Source organism: Anabrus simplex, chromosome 1 (assembly GCF_040414725.1).
Source record: "Anabrus simplex isolate iqAnaSimp1 chromosome 1, ASM4041472v1, whole genome shotgun sequence".
NCBI lineage: Eukaryota > Metazoa > Arthropoda > Insecta > Orthoptera > Tettigoniidae > Anabrus > Anabrus simplex.
In genome coordinates, this window is record NC_090265.1 from 1,245,907,644 (window position 1) to 1,245,928,254 (window position 20,611).

Sequence of the window (20,611 nt, forward strand, 5' to 3'; positions counted from 1 at the left end):
GAATACATCTACATGTACTAAGTGTTGTAATGAAATGGCGTATGGCTTTTAGTACCGGGAGTGTCCGAGGACAAGTTCGGCTCGCAGATGCAGGTCTTTCGATTTGACGCCCGTATGCGACCTACGCGTCATGATGAGGCTGAGATGATGATGAAGACGACACATACATCCAGCCCCTGTGCCAGCAAAATTAACCAATTAAGGTTAAAATTCCCGACCCTGCCGGAAATCGAACCTGGGACCCCTGTGACCAAAGGCCAGCACGCTAACCATTTAGCCATGGAGCCGGATGCTAAGTGTTGTATTTTGCTTGAATTCTGTTAGTGCTGGATACTACCTTGTAGGCTATATTTATTTAATGAAATTTGGGTTCATTTTTTGTGTATATTGAAATTATTTCTTCTTCTTCTTCTTCTTCTTTTGAGACCACCTTGAATCACTTTAATCAACCCTTTGGTTTGTCGATTTCTTGGTAGGAACTGTCAGAGCCTTACAGTCCTCCTAGTACCGGTATTTCTTCATACGCGTTGATATTCTTGCCCTTTCTTGTTTAGAGAATATTTTAGTTGGGATTTTCTTCTTTGTGAGTGTTAAGTGGAAAATCATATTTTTAGGTGTTACGTTTAGTTTTTTTCTTATCCATAGTGTCATCCGGTGTAAGGCCAATTTCTTTCAAATCCTTCCCAATTTCTTTGATCCATCTGCATCCATTTGTAGAATTTTTTGAAGTAAGATTGTACTGCACTAGCAGTTTCAGAAGTTGCAAATCTGGCATTTTCAGGATGTGGCCAAAGTACCCTAAGCATTTTGTAGGAGGCCGTCAATGAGTGAATTGTAACAATAAGAAAACTGTCAGGTACTTTGTGGTGTGTAGCTTTTCACTGTAATCTTTTGTGGAGAATATTGTTCTTGAGCCTTTGAAGCATGAATCAGAATTCTAAGGGCTTGTGTTATATGGTCTGAAGTGTCTATGGATCAAAGAGTTAGTCAAATTGGGCTTTTGAGAAATCTTGAATTTATATTTCTAGTTGTTTAGTTGTTGTTGTCGTCTGTAAGAGTGGTCTAGGAAGTTGAGTGATCTGTTGGATTCTTATTCTCCAATATACTTCAGCACAATAATCTCCAATTTCAAGCATGCAATTCACACGCATTCAAAATGCTGTGACAAAAAAAAAAAAGGAAAAAAGAGAAAAGAACCCCATTCACTCTATACGTGACAGTCACCCATAAAATGTTGGGTTTTGTTTATTTTATTACTTGATAGAACATAATAATATAAAAACCATTTTCTTAAAATAACAGAAGTATATCTAGTTTGAAAATTACCGGGCGAGTTGGCCGTGCGTGTAGAGGCGCGCGGCTGTGAGCTTGTATCCGGGAGATAGTAGGTTCGAATCCCACTATCGGCAGCCCTGAAGATGGTTTTCCGTGGTTTCCCATTTTCACACCAGGCAAATGCTGGGGCTGTACCTTAATTAAGGCCACGGCCGCTTCCTTCCAACTCCTAGGCCTTTCCTATCCCATCGTCGCCATAAGACCTATCTGTGTCGGTGCGACGTAAAGTCCCTAGCAAAAAAAAAGTTTGAAAATTAAGCATTTTTTGTTGGTCTAATGTTTACATAGAATTTACAGAGTGATCTGTTTAATTTACAGAACATGTATCGAGGGTATTTTTAGGGACTTCCCAGAGCACTGACATCACTGTTGATGCTACTGTCATATAGTTTAAGGATCAGGCCAACAGATGGTGCTGAAATAAAAAGCTATATTTCTCACTACATCACGTATTTTCCTTGTTTTGTAAAATCTTGTCATGTGACTTGTGGCATAGTTTCCTCTAGTGTGTCACATATATTTTTTTACACAAGTTGCTGAACATCATAATTCATGGTATTTGGACCTAAAATACATTGCTAAACAACAGACACAATTTAAATCTCATGCACCAACTTTTACGACTAAAATGCATAAAACTGGCTTCTAACCACATTGTTAGCAACGGACATAGAAGACCAAGTGTTTCTGTCCTGGGAATCAGTTGCTGAGGACAGCCATGCAGAAAGTGATCATCTGGCCTAATCACCAGAGAAATTCGCACAGATAACTGAAAACACAGGAGCCTCCGTGGCTCAGGCGGTAGCGCGCCGGCCTCTCACCGCTGGATACCGTGGTTCAAATCCTGGTCTGTCCATGTGAGATTTATGCTGGACAAAGCGGAGGCGGGACTGGTTTTTCTCCAGGTACTCCGGTTTTCCCTGTCATCTTTCATTCCAGCAACACTCTCCATTAACATTTCATTTCATCTGTCAGTCATTTATCATCGCCCCAGAGGAGTGCCTCAGGCCTCGGCAGCCGACACATTTCCTATCCTAGCCGCTACATAGGGGCTTCATTCATTACATTCCTGACCCAGTCGAATGGCTGGAAACAGGCTGTGGATTTTCATTTTCAACTGAAAACACAGATATTCCAATTTTGTGCATTTTAATGCACAACAAAACTTGTAATAATGCAGATCATGCAATACTGTAGGAAAATGCATTAATGTTAAACAATTAACACATTTAATAACCACTTGTATCAAAAAAAGTAGGCTAATATAAAAATTACTTACGTCTATTGTTGGTAAAATTGCTTCAGGTACTGGTAGAAAAGTATACAACAAAGTCCCAATCCCATAATCATTCGCTAAGTTCTTTACTGATTCTCCCTTCTCGAAGTTTGAAATTAATTCAAGCTTTTGTTTTATAGTTAAAACCACTCTGTTTTGCTTCATAGCCATGACTGCTATCATAGAACACCAACAAAGAACTGCTATACCGTACATTGTTTAGTGTTTAGTTAACGTAAGAAATTTCATTTTTTGTCCGTATTGAAGTTTATTCATTGTAGTGTTTAGTTCTCAAACAAAGCAGGCCTCCAGCACACTTGCAGTATATAACATACTCAAACTTCAAGCGCACAGTTCGCATTCAAAATGCTATGACAAAAAAAAAAAAAAAAAGAAATAAAATGTGAGATAATGATACAAAAAACCTCTGGGTGCATGGATAACAAGCAAACTGGATAATTCATACCCGGGTGATCGGAAGTTTGAGTCTCTGTGGCTCAGGCGACAGCGCGCCGGCCTCTCACCACTGGGTTCCGTGGTTCAATCCCAGTCACTCCATGTGAGATTTTTGTTGGACAAAGCGGAGGCGGGACAGGTTTTTCTCCAGGTACTCCATTTTTCTCTGTCATCTTTCATTCCAGCAACACTCTCCAATATCATTTCATTTCATTAATCATTGCCCCAGAGGAGTGCAGCAGGCCTCGGCAGCCGGCACAATGCCCATCCTCGCCACTAGATGGGGGATTCATTCATTCCATTCCTGACCCGGTCTACTGACTGGAAACAGATACTTTCGGATACTTTTTGGCAGTGAATATACTAAAGATTTATCGCTGAAAGAAGTGGTGATGGAGAAAGCAGTGGGAATATCGATGCCAGTCTGACCGTAAAAATGTTAATTGTCTAATCATGATTCAGCTTCTATTTCTTGAGTGATATTGGTATATTTTATGTGTTCTCTTTTCTAAATTAACTGCTTAATCAGACTGTACTCACAACCTCACGTTGCTGCATGTAGCTAGATTTTCAAACAGTTTTGTTATCATTTGAGCTGTGATCATGTCGCCAGTATTTCATTATTTTATCACTGTCAATGAACTTAAAATATTCGTTTAGGCCTAAATTTATTTTTATATGTTACATATATGGTTCCTACAATTATGTACATACTTCCTGTATGTTTGGCTTCCTCTATCCACAGCAATTGCCGAATGTCCACTCATCTGGCTCCAGTTCCATATTCTCAGTATCCTATCTCTTTTGAAAGGTTTAATTTCCTTCTGTTCCGAGTTTTCTCCACTGTTTGTGTCTCAAATGATGTAAGGTTTTCTTCCAAAATGTGCATTTCCAAGCAGTGTTACATTGCCGGTATTGGGGAACCCTAACACCAAGAGTTAAGGCGTTTATTTTTATGTTTTCTGTGAACTTAAAATTTGGTAGTTTGCTCTATATATTCCATTGAGGAACAATCTTAGAAACAGGTAAACTTCAGTCCTGTTTAATTGTCATTCCTATCTCTTTCCTTCTTTTATTCATCATGGCTGAACTCAATCTTCAAGTCTTTACTGTTCTATCCTTTATGTCATACCGTGAATGTACTAGATATTTCCAGACAGCCAAATGATTCATTAATTGCTTGTGAAAAAAGTAATGATTTGTACATCCCATTAACTGCTTTTATGAATTTTTTGGTGATGCTGTTTTGTTTATTAGACCAGCATCCTCAACATTATCAGCTAGCTAAAAGTATGGGAGCTTTTGGCTTATTCTGAAGATCCATTTCTGTTTAAAACATAAGAAGGATTTATTTTACTTTTAGTTTGGTGATGCCATTGATGTCCTGGAAACTAGAATGCTTAAGAAGGACAGAGTAAAACCAGAGACATACATTTACAACCTTCTCATTGGTGCATGTGGTCGTTGGGGCTATACTAAAAAAGCTTTCCAGCTGTACAACCAGGTATGTAATATATAAAGAAATATGATTGAGTGTATTGTAGCTTTTGTTATAGTTCTATAATTGTTCTGTTAATATTGTATGTGAAGATGTGCTTAGGCCTACATATAACTTTAAATACATCTCAAAGACAGAAGCAGCACCTCATAATTCTATTCATGGGAGAAACCTTGAGATGGAAAATATTTTTGCATAATTGAGAATTATGCTTAAACCAGTTACATATATGGTAACATATACCGTATTTACTCGTGTATTAGACCCCCCTTGGCTTTTCGAGACAAAGAAAATGAAAAAAATTAATCTTGCATACAACCCGCCCCCAACATAATTCGTCAGAGAAGAGCAACGATTCTGCTTCAAAACAGATACAAGCCTTACTGCAGCTCTGATGACATCATACAAATTTGTGAATAGTTTTGTCCGTATGACCTACACAATGAAAACACGCCTCGAAGTCATGCATGTTTCGTAGTTAAGAAATGTCCACCTCCGTAGTGTAGGCCTACTGCAGCTCTGCGAACTTCGCACAGATAGGTGAATAGTTTCATGTCCAACCATCGCATTGCAGACACGCATCAGACATGTATACATGTCTGTGTTTTGTAGTTAAGAATTTCCACCAGTATAATAGCTGCCGTTCTAGGGAGCCTGAGTTCGATTCCCAGTACCCTATTGCCAGAGATTTACAAATGGCAGGAAGGTTGATAGCGGTAAAAATGGTACATGCAACTCCCTTCCACTGGGGGCCTGTCTAAAAAAAGCTGCACCACCTCAGGATAAGGAAATGAGTTTACTTAAGAAATATTCATGGTTGTTGCTATTAATATAGCAGGCGAAATCATCAATAAAATGATCGCTTAATATCTTGTAGCTGGGGCCAATATAAGTTCTTTTTCGAGAGAGAGAGAGAGAGAGAGGGGGGTAGGTTTAAAACATGATAAAAACAATACAATCATAGTGATGATTGTTTTACTCGCCAACGTGTCACAAATAATAATAGTGTCGGTGTGACATAAAGCAACTAGCAAAAAAAAAATAATGATTTTACGTCTCCGCTTAATGATTTTCAGAGACTCCAAACAAAACATAACCATCAACATCATCATCATCACCATCATCGGTTTGCCCTTCCAGTGAGCCGGGTAGGATGTTTGAAAACGAGTGTCTTCCAAAGTTGCCTATTCAAAAAAATTTGTTGACCATGACAGATTCCCAATTCCATCCTCTTCTCTCCATGTCTTCCCTCATTTGGTCCATCCATCTTCTTGGTGTTCCGGGTGGTCTTCTACCTGTTATTCTCTTTTCCAAATAAGTACATGGTAACCTTGTGCTATTCATTCATTTAACATGCCCAAACCATTTAAGTCTAGATGACCTCTTTCCTCCATCGATTCATTTATACCTAGGTTAGATCGAATCTCATCATTTTTCACGTGATCAAGTCATGTCTTTTTGAGGGCAGTTCTAAGAAATTTCATTTCACAGGCTTGAATCCTACTACAATCCTTTCAGTGTGCAGGTTTCCAGAGAATGTGTAAGGATGGGAATGAAATATGACTTGTACAGGGTCATTTTTGTTCTTTGGGGGGCCGTCTCGTCCCATAGTAGGTGTCTAACGATACTGTAAAATTTAGAGCCTTCGGTTACTCTGTTTGTTATTTCTCTCTCAGCTCTATTATTACTAGTCATTACACTTCCTAAATATCTGAATTGGTGTACTACTTCAATTTGGTGATCCTGTAGTTTTATGTTGCATTCTGTGTTATGTCTGCTGATTTTCAGTGCTACTGTTCTTGATGGGTTCAATTTCATTCCATAATCATCAAACTTCTTACACCATGCATTCAGATTATTTTGCACTCCCTCCTCCATTTCACCCCATATTGCCACATCATCTGCAAACACCAGAGCCTGGAGTTCTTTATTACGTTTTCCTTTTAGTTACTTTAAAATGGTATCCATAACTGTTATCAGTAGAAGAGGTGATAAGGCACTTTCTTGTTGTACTCCTTTGGTTGTATTGCACCATTCAGAGTGACCATCTTATTTACTGGTACAGCTTTTGCAATTAGTATATAGCATTTGGATCTTCCTAATAAGGTACTCTGGTACACTGAGATTTCTAAGACTTTTCCAAATAGTTGATCTAGGAACATTATCATACACATTTTCAAGGTCCATAAACACAATAATTAGATCTTTTCCTCTTTCCCAGTGTTTCTCTGCCAACATCCTCTAAGCAAATATCAGATCTGTTGTGCTTCTTCCAGCCCTAAAGCCATGGTGTTCTTCTTCTAAGATAGGCTCTAGTATACCCCTTACTCTGGCTTCAATTATTTTCTCCATAATTTTAAGGTCATTTGATAGGAGGGTAATTCTTCTTTAATTTTCACTTTTCCTTCTACTCCCTTTCTTAAAGATAGGAACTCTCATCCCTTTTGTCCAATCTTCAAGTATTTCGTTATCCTTCCATATTGTTCTGAGAACTCTATACAGTCACTGTATTCCTGGTGGACCAGCAACTTTAATCATGTCAGCTGTAACTTCATCAGCTCCTGCTGACTTATCACTTCTCATATTATGGAGAGCTTGCTCTACTTCTGTCCATGTAATTGGGATATCTTCCTCTATTGTTTTTTGTTGTACATCCTCAACAGAGATCTCATTAGGGCCATTTAAGAGCTTATCAAAATACTATCCCATTGTATCCCTGATATCTTTCATATTGTGAACCATATTCCCATCTACTCTTTCCAGAGCTGTAACTGCTTCTTTATCTGATCTTTTACTTTTTACTATTCCGTATATCATTTTCATATTCCCTTTACTATTTTCTTCCAGTTTAGTTGTAAATTCTTTCTAACTTTTCTCTTTTTCTTCCTGTATAATTCTCTTGACTTCCAATTTCCTGTATCTATATTCTTTTGCCATCTCTTCCAATTTATTGTTGTCTATTCGGTCACTGTTGATTCTTCTGTCAGACTTGGCCGCATGAAGAGCTTTTTTGGCTTTATTCCTTTTCATTATGGCTTCTTTCACTTTATCATTCCACCAATATGTTCTTTCCTCTCTAACTCTTCTGCTTGTTCTTCCACATATTTTTTCTGCACTACCAACCAGACATGTCTTAAAATCATTCCATTCTTCATTACCTTTCTTTGTGTTTGTTATTGGTATTTTAGTTCTGATTTCCTTTTGAAACCGTTGTTTGACTTCCAGATCTTTCAATTACCAGTCTTTAATTTGTGGTTTTTTCTTCTTGTTTACTTTAATAATGGGTTTGGTGACTCTTCGGTCTGCAATGAGGAGTCTATAGTCACTATCAAGGCTCTCACTAGGTATCACTTTTACCTATGTACCTTTTTTCTCCACTTGACCTATCTTTGACGATAAGGTCTATCACTGATCTATACTGACCATCCCAGCTGTTATCTTGTGACTATCCTGTTTCTGAAACCACGAGTTCTTCACCAGAAGTTGTTTCATGTACATAAATCAAGCAGAAGTTCACCCTCCTCATTTCTGTTACCAAATCCATATGGGCCAATAATTCCTTCATAACCTAACCTATCAGTTCCTACCTGGGCATTAAAATCCCCAATTATCATTATGTTCTCTTCATCAATGATGTCCTCTAAGTTTTTTAGGAAGCTTGATTTTTGATCGTCACTACAACCCTGCTGGGGAGCATAAACTTGGATCACGGTTTGGGTTTCTCCATTTAGGCATATTTTAGCTTTGATTAATCTCTCATTGATGAATGAGATGTCTGTTACACTATCAATGTCTTTATGGAGTATAAAACCAACTCCGTTCCTCGCCACTGCAGAATTACCACTCCAGTATAATTTATATCCATCCTCTAAATAACATTCTTGTGTTGCAACCTTTCCGTTGGGTTTCACTTAGCCCTAGGATGTGAATATGTCTATGGTTCATTAAATCAGTGATTTTGTTGCATTTTCCTGTTAGATTCATAACGTTTAAGGTTCCAGTCCAGAGTTTGTTTCTGTGATCGGTTCTTCTCGTGCATCTTGAATGAACATCAGACATGATGTCGTCATTAGTTCCAAGAGTACTTGAAGCATTGTCGATATTCAGAATACATTTCTTTCCAAGGCTCGTTTTAGTTTTGAAAGCAACTGCATTGTACTCCTGTACTGACTTGCTAGGCCTAACATACTAGAGGATTTTCTTTCAGAGTGGTCTCCCTTAGCCTTTGGCAGTCTCCTGCCTCACTGCAAGGCAGCAGCTGATGAATTTATGTGTTATTCCCACACAAAGGTCTCATCTTATCCAACCTTCTAAGGGAAAACTCCTCTGCTCGCAGCTATTGGTTTTCCCTTAGTTTTCCTGGTTTGGTATTGGCCGCCAAACCCTCAGCCAGTCGTAGGTAGTACCGTCTACTGTCGCATATGGTAGCAGAATATATTCTGATCCGACCTGATACCAAACAAAACATACTATGTGTTAATAAAAAATGGAGACAACAATCATGCAAAATTAAACATGATGATAAAACACATTACCACCACACCTGTAGATATTGATAAATGCAGCAAACTTCCCTGTTATTTATTTTTAATCTTCCCGTCATGGAACTTCTGGCACTACGCGGGCACTTGATAGCATACCTAACCTAAATCGTGCGGTCTCTCTTATCTCATTTACAGCTGTTTAGGTAAATCCTGATGTGATAAATGAGGAGAACAAGCATGAAATATACTTAAAAATAAGGGTTTGGCTTTCAACAGCTGCAGTTATCCAAAGAACGCTTCCAGTCACTATGTATTACATTTGAAAGTGCAACTCGTAACATACACTAGTTATCAGCTATTTGTTTGGCACGCTCTCTACAGCACAGCTTTATTCGGAAGTAGTGGCTTCTGCTACACATACACCAACTGGGAATATCAGAAACCATCTCCAGAAACCATTTGGGAATAGATTCTCACTGTTTGGACTCTGTAGTCAGGAACAAAACTATTTTTAAAAGTTTCAAAAAGGACGGGACCTCGAAAACTTGAAAGCCCTCAATTCATGGCTGACGAGATGGCAGTGAAGATGACGTCATTTGGAATGACGACATGCCAGTAGGAGGGAAGTTGGCAGCACAAGATGATAATTCAAATGAAAGCAGTGATTAGGTTTACTAAGGTTTACGGTGTGGAAGGTCTACTGCTTAAATTACAGAGACAAATGGCTGGTCATTAAGTTCTTTTTGTACCAATATTGCATAATATGATAATATGATCCCCTTATCCCTTTTCTCTATGGCAGGGCCTCTCTAACGCCCGAAGTCTCACGCGTGCAAACTGAAGCACAGAGGTCCTGTGCACAGTGAATCGGTCCCACTTGGGTTGGCTCGGACCAGCGCTTCATCTTGGGTGACTCGGCTCAGCTCGGCTAGGATTTGGAGTGCTACAGAGCAAGTGAGGAACGGGCAGACAGGTGGATCGAGCGAGACAGGCATGGAGAAAGAGAGCGACAGCTCTATTGCTCCAAGTCGAGGAGTGGTGGTCTGGACCCTGGTCAACCAAGGAAAGTCGTCTTTTGCACCTTGCACCGCACAATGCACTGGTGCATGCACCCTGAGAGGCCCTGCTCTACGGGCTCAAGTATGAAATGAGACGAATCTTCGTAGCGAGTTTTTATGACCGTATGCCTTTCCTGACGTCAGGCTAATCAGAGGAATTGAGATGAAACGAATGATGTGATATGAGTAACTGAAACTGACTATATTTACTTTATATGTAGGTCTAAGTGTTAACCATTTATTGTCTTTTTACATTTGGAAATACTGCCTTCAAACCAAAATAACCAGTATAAATCAAATACATTCATAAGTTTGTTAAAGAATAGTGTAGAATGTTTACATGTAATTTATAGCCTAAAAGCCATGTGTTCACTGCACAAAATTTGAGGTTATCGCGTATTGGACTCCCCTTACGTTTTTTGGCTGTAAAAGTGGGGGGGGGGGGGGGAAAGAGGGGTCTAATACATGAGTAAATACAGTATTCACACAACTCCAAGACATGACGACATCTTCCACGTAAGTAAAATATCTTCACCTTGTAAATGAAGTGATGGGTTCCAATACTTCCGATGACAGCATTTGCCATTACATTCCCAGTGCTTCTCTGTGATCCATGCCAGCAAAACTTTTTTGCTTGCCAACAGTATTTTCTAGTTCTCACTGACATGTTATCTCTTGTCCTACTTGTCTGTTACCTTTGAGTGGTGTGGTTATCTCTGTACATTTGGCAGAATTTCAGTGGAAATGACAACTACTTCAACATCCAGAAACATTCATGATTTGTATTCCATTTTTCCGTGTTTGAAATACATTTTTTAATAAATTTACATTTACTTGGTTTTTATTTTTACAAAATATGAATTTTTGTGCATTCATGTTACAATAAAAAGTTCTTATGAACATGAATGTTATTCATTTCAGTTAAGAACCTACTTTATTTCATTTAAATCTACCTCTCTTAGATGGAGAGTATGTCCTTTAATGTAGTTGCAGGTCCCCAGAAAGTGTTGTTTGTGCAATTAAACATTACATCTTGTCATTTTAGTTCATCATCCATCAAAGTACTATGTAGAATAGAAAATTCTCAGAGGCGCGCGGCTGTGAGCTTGCATCCAGGAGATAGTAGGTTCGAATCCCACTATCGGCAGCCCTGAAGATGGTTTTCCGTGGTTTCTCATTTTCACACCAGGCAAATGCTGGGGCTGTACCTTAATTAAGGCCACGGCCGCTTCCTTCCAACTCCTAGGCCTTTCCCATCCCATCGTCGCCATAAGACCTATCTGAGTCGGTGCGACGTAAAGCCCCTAGCAAAAAAGAAAATTCTCCTTCTATTCTTCCTCCTCTTCAAGATGGTGGTTATGTTTTAAGAGGAAGTAAAACTAGGCAACCATCCGCTGTATAACACTAACCAGAGAGGAAAAAATGGAAGGGATCTGACACTTTGAAAAATGAAAATATCAGCCAAAGAAAGACAACGGCCACAAAGGTTGTGAAAATGAAAGACTCCCTAACCCTCAAATCTCTAATAGCGTCGGGGTTGTAAAAGAAGAAGAGCTGACCAGCAGAAGTCAGATAGGATGGATAAAAGTGAGGAGCCAGCACAAGTAAGTGGAAGCAATGCCAGGACTCAGCTAAGGGCCCCGAGGCCACCAAGTCAAACTCTCAAGTTGAGAGCCCCTGGGGCCCCTTTTAGTCATCTCTTATGGCAGGGAGGGGATGCTGCGGGTGTTATTCTACGGGCCTCACCCACAGAGGGATTCCTCCACTTCAACCGAGATTATAGTTATCATTGACAGTTCATCATGGAACTCTTGACTACTGAGTTAACTTGATGGAAGTGTGAGAACAGATGTAAAAAATTCATGTCAGAAGGGGCAGATATGAAAATAGAGAGCAACATCACATCTTGGAGGTGTGTGAATTGGCTTTTACTCAGAAAAATATTATTTGTAATACAATGCTGTTTCACAGGGACATGTAAAAAACAATGCTTTATTTAGAACTATGCACACCCAGATCTCCTATAAACAAGTTTCAACTATAATCTAATTGGTGTTGGTTGGATAATTTTGCTTCATTATAAATCACATGGTGATAGGTTGTTCATTCTTTTGTTGTAGATGAAGAAACGAGGTGTAAAAGTGAATGATCCTACTTATACTGGACTGTTCAATGCATGTTCCAATAGTCCTTGGCCTGAAGATGGACTAAAACGTGCAGCACACCTTCGAGAATTGATGATAGAAAAAGGAGTTGAGTTTAATACTACCCACTACCATGCAATGATAAAAGGTTTGTTTTCATTTTATATACAGTGAAACCTTGTTAGTGCGTTCCTCATTAACACGTTTTCCCGCTTAGCACATCGTAAATTCAAAGTCCCGATTCTCATTGTATTAAATCTATATAAAAATGCCTCACTTATCACGTCAAAAATTTTCACTATTACCGCTTAGTACGATCGCATTTTTCCTAGCCCTGAAAATGTTATTTGTCATCCCTTGTGAAACAAAAGTGATTCTCATCTCGGATAAGATCTTTCGCCACAGTTGTGTGATTACGGAAAAAGGCTTTAAATTTCTGAACTTCACAGGATAAGTTGCACGTTCGGGGAGCAAGCCGTTAGCCTCAGGAATGTTCAGTTCTGCCTGCCGGTTAGCAGCAAGATTGCTGAATAATACAGTGAGTTTATTTGTGCTTGTATTTTGCATTCCATTCAGAAGTTAGAAATTTATTTTGTGTTGAGTGGTACAGTGAAGTGTGGCAAATATTTGTCGCATGATACGGTAGTCTATATCTGAATTAGGAACATATAAACATACATATCGCATCATGAATTTTCACTATTACCGCTTCCTACGAGTACGATCACATTTTTCCTAAGCCTGAAAATTGATTTGTGATCCCTTGTGAAAGAAAGCATGATTTTACAACTTCGGTAAGAGCCGTCGCCACTGTTGCGTAATTACGGAAAAAGTGAGCGTATTTGTGCTTGTATTTCGCATTCCACTCAGAAGTTAGAAATTTATTTTGTGTTGAGTTGTACAGTGAAGTTTTGTCGTGTTATATGGTAGCCTATATCTGGATTAGGAACATAATTATGTGAAATTGACTAGTGTAGTGCATATTTGTCTTGTGATAGCCTAGTTGTGGATACGGAAAAGGTCATTTCCTTACTAATGAACACAAAATTAAAATATTTCAGACCGGGCGAGTTGACCGTGCGGTTAGTGTCGCGCCGCTGTGAGCTTGCGTCTGTGAGATAGTTGGTTCGAACCCCACTGTTGGCAGCCCTGAAGATGGTTTTCCGTGGTTTCCCATTTTCACACCAAGCAAATGCTGGGACTGTACCTTGATTAAGGCCAAGGCCGCTTCCTTCCCACTCCTAGGCATTTCCTGTCCCATTGTCGCCATAAGACCTATCTGTGTCAGTGTGACATAAAGCAAATGGCAGAAAAAAAACATTTCAAAAAGTAGACTGGCATCCGCATCTTTAAGCCCAGAGGTCACGGATGTTGAACTCGCACCTTCGAGTTTCGACTTGATCATTTGACTTGGTCAAAGTTTTTCAAAATGACAGTCAAGTCATTCCTCCCGGCCGCACATGGTCGAGTGTAACCTCCAATTCATTGTCTAAAAATGTGACCAGAAAGTAATGTTTAATAACCCACTGCTGCGAAATAAAAGACTCCTACTAACATTTGTTTTAGAAAGAGTGTGCTCTGCAATAATTCTCCCAATCCTTTGGTACTCAAAATAAAGTCAGTGAAATCTGGTTAAAAATGAGATCAAGTTGCTTTACAAAAAGAAGTCATTCCTTAATATACAACTATACCATGCACATTTATCTATCTCCTATTACTTATCCCCATTAGAATGGAATTCTTTCCAAATGTACGCTGATAATGAGTTAATTGACATATTAAGCAAGAAACAAAAAAATGTTAGACAGCAAACTCGCTCACCTTAAAGAAACCAAACTGAAATTACCTGAACAAAACACAGTAATAAGAAAACCTGTTTCACCTTTAAATAACATTCCCACCACAGTTAATTTGTCAAACATTAGTTTTTCACATAAAGAAATGAATCATCTTAACAAAGGTTTAAAATTCAATTGGCCCAGTTCACGCAAAGAAAACGATGTAATCACTGCAATAGCGGAGGTTGAGTCCAATATAACAAAACTTCCTTTGGAACAACAGAACTAGATATGAAATAAAAAAGAAACTTCCCACCTTGGTCAAGGAAATAAATACCAACTCCGATCCCACCCTTTTAAAGTTAACCCATGAATTAAAAACCAAAGTAAACGATAATAATTTAATTGTTACTAAAGCAGATAAAGGAGGGACTACCGTTTTAATAAACAAGAAGGACTATGTTAGAAAAACCAAAGATTTTTTTTCTGACATGTCTTATTCAATTGTAAATAAATACCCCCATAGTTAATATTTCAACAGAATTTAAACACACTACTTGAAAACAACATTTCTGCTTAAGGAACAAGAGTATCAAAAGTTAATTAACATGAATCCAAATTCACCTAAAATTCATTTTAAAAAAATACCTATTCAACCAATCATCAATGGTAGAAATAGCCCTACATATAAAACTTCAAAATTTATACACAGTTTTCTTAAAAACTATTATAAATTCAATAATGATTCCCCAATTAGAAACTCAATAGATTTTAGCAAAAGATAATAAATTCAACCTACACCCCAACCACATCATGTCTTCTTTTGACATTTCAAACATGTATTTAAATGTTCCAACCAGTGAAACTATCAGTATTCTAGATACAGCAGCCTTAGTAAATTTATAATAGAAGATTTCATTAAATTATTAAGTTTTGTGTTAAATAACAATTATTTTATCTTCAACAGTAAGATTTACCATCAGAAAGGTTTAGCTATGGGCAATCCCATTTCAGGAATTTTAGCAGATATATACATGGACAGTTTAGAACATAGAAAAATAGTGACAAAAATAAGAGGGCTCTGTTTATAGCTCTGGTATGTAGATGACACTTTTGTAATAATAGACAAACAACACAGCAATAGTGATAAAATTCTTGACTTTCTAAATAATCTAGATCACATAAAAGAAGATGAAAATGACTCTCAATTTTCAATGGTTACAAAATAGACATGATCAACCGAATAATCAGTAAAATTAAAATTAAATTATCGACAAATGTCATCCCAAATAAACCTAACAAGTCTAAATTTGCCACCTTTACGTATACTAATACAGCTATTTACCAAGTCCCAAACCCCACCCCCCACCCCAAAAAAAAAAAAAACCAAGACAAGACTCGAAATACTAATCAGAACATATTTTTTAACCATGACACCATTAGCCCAACCAACAACCGTTATTCAGGATCTGGAATATATGGACTTATTTGTTCACAATGTAATTTTTCATATATTGGACAAACAGGACGCAGTTTTCATACCAGATATCCGGAACATTTCAATGCGTTAAAACACAATAAATTCTCCGCAATGAGTTCCCATATGAAGGAAACTGGACATCATTTTACAACAATAGAGCAAGATTTAGAACTCATCAAAAAAGTAGATAAAGGTAAATTAATGATGGAGTTCGAGAACATCTACATCTGTACAGATAAGAAAAGGTTTCCACCTAGTCAATACTGTTTATTGTAAGAATTAGCTTACAGTACCGGTTTCGACCCTAATTGGTCATAATCGGCTGAACATAAATATCTTTACATATATGTCAAGCATTAAATGATACTGCCCTTTCTAAAGGGAGATGCCGTAAGGAAGCACCATGTCTGGGTGTGTCCAAATTGGGCATATTAAGTGTGAATTAATTATATATTGTGATTTTGGCTTTCAGGTACAGCCAACCAGGCAAAACGAGATGCATATAAATATCAAAACATAAAGATCAAATTAATGAACGCAATCAAAAGCATTGCCTTTCTGAAGAAGTGCCTTTCAAACGGCTTAACACCCAAATTTCTTTAGAAGTACAACAATCATAGATTCACCACACACAAAAGAGAACCAACAAAATTTGGTTAAAAGAAGAAATTAAATTTTTATATTGTAAAAAGCAATACCTTAACAACGAATTACACCAAACACATCTGAAGGCATCCCAAGAGCTCCCACATAGCTACTGGGATTATTTTCAACTAATCTCTAAAGATAAAATAGAAGCCTTAGCAATCAAGAAAACAGAATACACTAAACAAGAAACTAGAAGCCCTAAAACAACCATCGAAACCAAAACCAACGAGCGAAATTACGGACGAGAATCCTCCAACCTACCCCAATAAAGTCATTGAGCACAGATTCCACCCACCAGTAAACAATCTTACAAAATCCACATTCAATGAAACAGAAACTGGTATATTGAGCAAGGGACCCAAACATAACTGGGGCAACACGTCAGCCTTCCAGAACATTACAACCACCGTCACAGAAACTGAAAACGCTATACAAAAAATCCCACATGACTTACATGAAGAAGTCACAAAATTTAAAAAAGGCTTCCACAATACATTAACCAAATTCGAAACAATAATCCAAACAATAATATTGTCAATAAATCAGATATAAACAAACTTAAAAACAAAACAGAATAATTTACTCAAAATGAAAGCCGACAAAGGCAACACTACTGTTATCATTGATAAGGATGAATACATAATGAAGACTAAAGAATGCTTCCAAGACAACACTTTTCAAATCATATGTAAAGACCCAACTAATAACATACAAAGAAATCTTAAAACCTTGCTAAAGAATACACATTTTTTGCTCACTGAAACAGAATCTACAAAACTTATAGCAATGAACCCCCAACCACCGACTGCTAAAGCATATCCCAAAATACACAAAGAAAATATACCAATGTGACATATCATAAACTACAGAGCAAGCCCAACATATAAACTTTCACAATTCATTCGAAAATTCCTTAAGAAGCATTATTCATTCCTAGCAAACAAAACTATACGGAATTCAATAAATGTTTGCAACAAAACCAAAGAACTAAAGATAGAGCAGAACCACACCATCACATCATTCGATATAACACACATGAATCCCAATATTTCCACCAAGAAAGCTATAGAAATAACTGAATCTAATCTAAGGAACCACAGTAATCTCAGCACTTTAGAAATTGAAGAATTTATGAAGTTACTTGAATTTGCTACTAATAACAACTACTTTAAATTCTAGGATACAATCTACCAACAACAGGGCCTACCAATGGGGTCTCCTGCTTCTGGCATACTGGCCAAATTTACATAGACCATTTAGAATACACATCATTCAGCAAAATAGATAATATCGGGTGCAGATTTGGTGACTACATCTTTGTCATCATCGACAATAGATCCATTGAGGAAAACATCATATTGGACAAACTTAACACAATGGATCCCTACATAAAATTTACTAAAGAAACTGAAAACAACCGCACCTTAAACTATCTGGACATAACAATAACTAGACACGAAAACCACTTATCCTATAAAAAATACCAAAAACCTACACATACTTTGAACATGATTAAAATAGATTCCGTCCATCCCAATACACATAAAAAAAGCAGCTTATTACAGCATGATTTATAGAGCCTTTAATATACCGTTAACAAAAAAAGACTTAAAAGAGGAAATACAACTAATCCATGAAATAGCTAAAAATAATGGATAAAAGAAAGAAACGGTCAATACAATTACAGTAAAACCTCATTAATTCGAAGTCGTTGGGACTCAAAAATCAGACTTCGAATTACGTGATTTCGAATTAACCGCCAATTCGCAATTCAGAAGTACCAACCCTTGGCGTGTTACAAAATATTCTAAGGCCTGTTACTGCATGCAGTTAACCTTGCTTCACAGTTTATACCTTTCAAATGCCATAAAAAAAGAACTATTTTCAAAATGTATCCAAGAAGGTGCATTTGCAGTATTCAAATAATGCACTCGGATATCTCACTGGTAAACATAACCTCACGCAGCGAAAGAAAGAAAAAAAAAGCACGATTCAAAGACGAGAAATCTATGCTGGCTCCCATGTGCAAGTGCATTATTTTTTGGATTTCTGTACTGTTTGCATTTTTAGATGCTCTGTACTGGCATGGAAAGTGCCCGACGCCCTTAAAACATTGTAGCTTATCGATCTTTCCTATGACGAGGGAATAAAGTATCTCACTTCCATGTGTATTGCAACGCACTACTATGACCCCCATCCCTCACCCTTGTACGATTTCCCGGCTGTCAATTTCTCCTTTAAAACCATAAGACCGTTTGGGCTCGCATGAAAATAAAGCTATGCAGTTTCACAGCAATGACAATATTGTTCAGTGCCTACGAATTTATTATATGAGCCACGTTTTTCGTCAACTGTCGGCATCGCCAGTTTTCGCGGATTCTGTTTTCCCGCACACTGCCTGTTGTGTGATATTACGGCGTTCCTTAAAAGGTTGAATACAAAAGATTTCCGATTTCATTCAACTTAGCAATCATGAAGCGCACTGTAGACCCACCGAATTGAGTGAAAGTGCGGAAAGCTACCCCTCCACGTTCCAGAACGCGCATTCTATTACAACGCGGAACGGATAAATTTCGAGTTGAAATTACTCTGTAATATACTATTGTTTTTAAATGTAAAGGCAGTTTCGAATTAAAAGTCTGTATTTCGGTAATGGGGCCGACATTGTACTTCGAATTACGAATTATCCGTATTTCGAATTAAACAATTGAAATAACATGCAAAACTATATCTCATGTTTCCGGGAACGAGAGCTTCTTCGAATTAGGCGGAATTTTGAATTAACCGATTTCGAATTATCGAGGTTCTACTGTATTCACAAAATCAAATCACAACTCAAAACCAGATTGACAAAAACACACAAACCTGAGAAGGATTACGTACTATTTACTTTCAACAACGCACATATATATATACCCCATAACTAATATCTTCAAGAAACATAACTTAAAATAGCATTCAAAACTACGCACAGTAGCACTAACATCTTACACAATACCAAGACAATCAATAGTAATAACAAGTACAATCAGTCAAGAGTATACCACATCAAATGTAACAATTGTGAGGCCAGCTATATTGGACGCACCGGTAGAAACTTTACAATGGTTCGAACCCCACTGTCGGCAGCCCTGAAAATGGTTTTCCGTGGTTTCCCATTTTCACACCAGGCAAATGCTGGGGCTGTACCTTAATTAAGACCACGGCCGCTTCCTTCGCACTCCTAACCCTTTCCTGTCCCATCGTCGCCGTAAGACCTATCGGTGTCGGTGCGACGTAAAACAAATAGCCAAAAAAAAAAAACTTTACAATCCGATACAATGAACACTTAAACGCTGTAAAACATAATGATTTTTCTGCAATAGGCCAGCACATCGAAGAATATAAACACAGCTTCACGAACATTGCAAATGATATGAAAATATTAAACGTAAATCCTAAGGGCCCCTTGCTCAATATAACAGAAGAGTTTCACATATCTTTAGATCAATATGCCAATCCCAGTTACAATATAAATGAAATTACAGAAAAAAACTAATATTATATTCAATAAAGCCATCCCCGCCCTAAAAAATTACTACCTCAGAATAAATCAACAAACAGAACATAACATACGCCGTAGAACCGTCGAACGACACGCCCAGCTCTACCCCTACCCCCACAACAGCAACTCTCCCTACCCCTCTGTTCACTCCCCTCGCAGCAGCGGACACAAACTCAAGACAAACGCGAAGTACAGTAGTACACACCGAGTTCTCAGATCGAACGCAACCCAGTCACGACAACAACAGTAAGTGCACATTCACACCAGCACACACACACACACACACAAAAGCATTCCTTCAGCTTATAACTCCTTACTTACACTTTCTTTCATCTTTTACAGATAATTATAATATCAGCACACAGATATAGATGAGAAAGGAGCCACCACAACAACTTAACATCAAGAAAAACACACGAATGACCAAGACCATTTCATCTGCTTCCAAACTTAAGGAATAAGACTCCACTCACAGCTGCACATACTTACTATATGCGAACCTTTTCTTGAGCCCTGAGCTCCTAGTGCTGAATCGGTAGACCTCTGTTATCTTCAACATCCATATTGGCAACCTTTGAAATACAAACTATGAATCGCTTATTCATTGCTGTGCGACATCTGGCGTACACTTAACGAACTAGTACTGTTGCTGTTTACACAGCAAAGCCAAACTATATAATTCATGCTAGTAACAAGATTCGCATCAAGAAATGTTATATAATGTTAAATAATGTATGTGTGACACAGTTGTTGACGTAAGATAATAAATGTTTAGAAAATTCATATCGATCGATCATATTATCGATTCAATTCTGATTTTATTTCCATCCAGTTGGCTGTATAACCGGAACCGGCAGCGCTCCCTCCTTACTCCTCACCCCGTAAAAATCGGGCTCAAAAAAAGGTTTAC

At 37.9% G+C, this 20,611-nt stretch overlaps 1 protein-coding gene across 1 annotated transcript in view; it reads left to right on the plus strand.

Moving 5' to 3' along the window:
• LOC136858242 (pentatricopeptide repeat-containing protein 1, mitochondrial) overlaps positions 1-20,611 on the plus strand; it is a 223,335-nt gene that overhangs the window by 138,679 nt on the left and 64,045 nt on the right. Inside the window, exons 3-4 of the mRNA XM_067137642.2 lie at positions 4,431-4,571; positions 12,228-12,399. Of these exons, the coding sequence (XP_066993743.2) occupies positions 4,431-4,571; positions 12,228-12,399 (313 nt within the window). The remainder of the gene's footprint in view (positions 1-4,430; positions 4,572-12,227; positions 12,400-20,611) is intronic.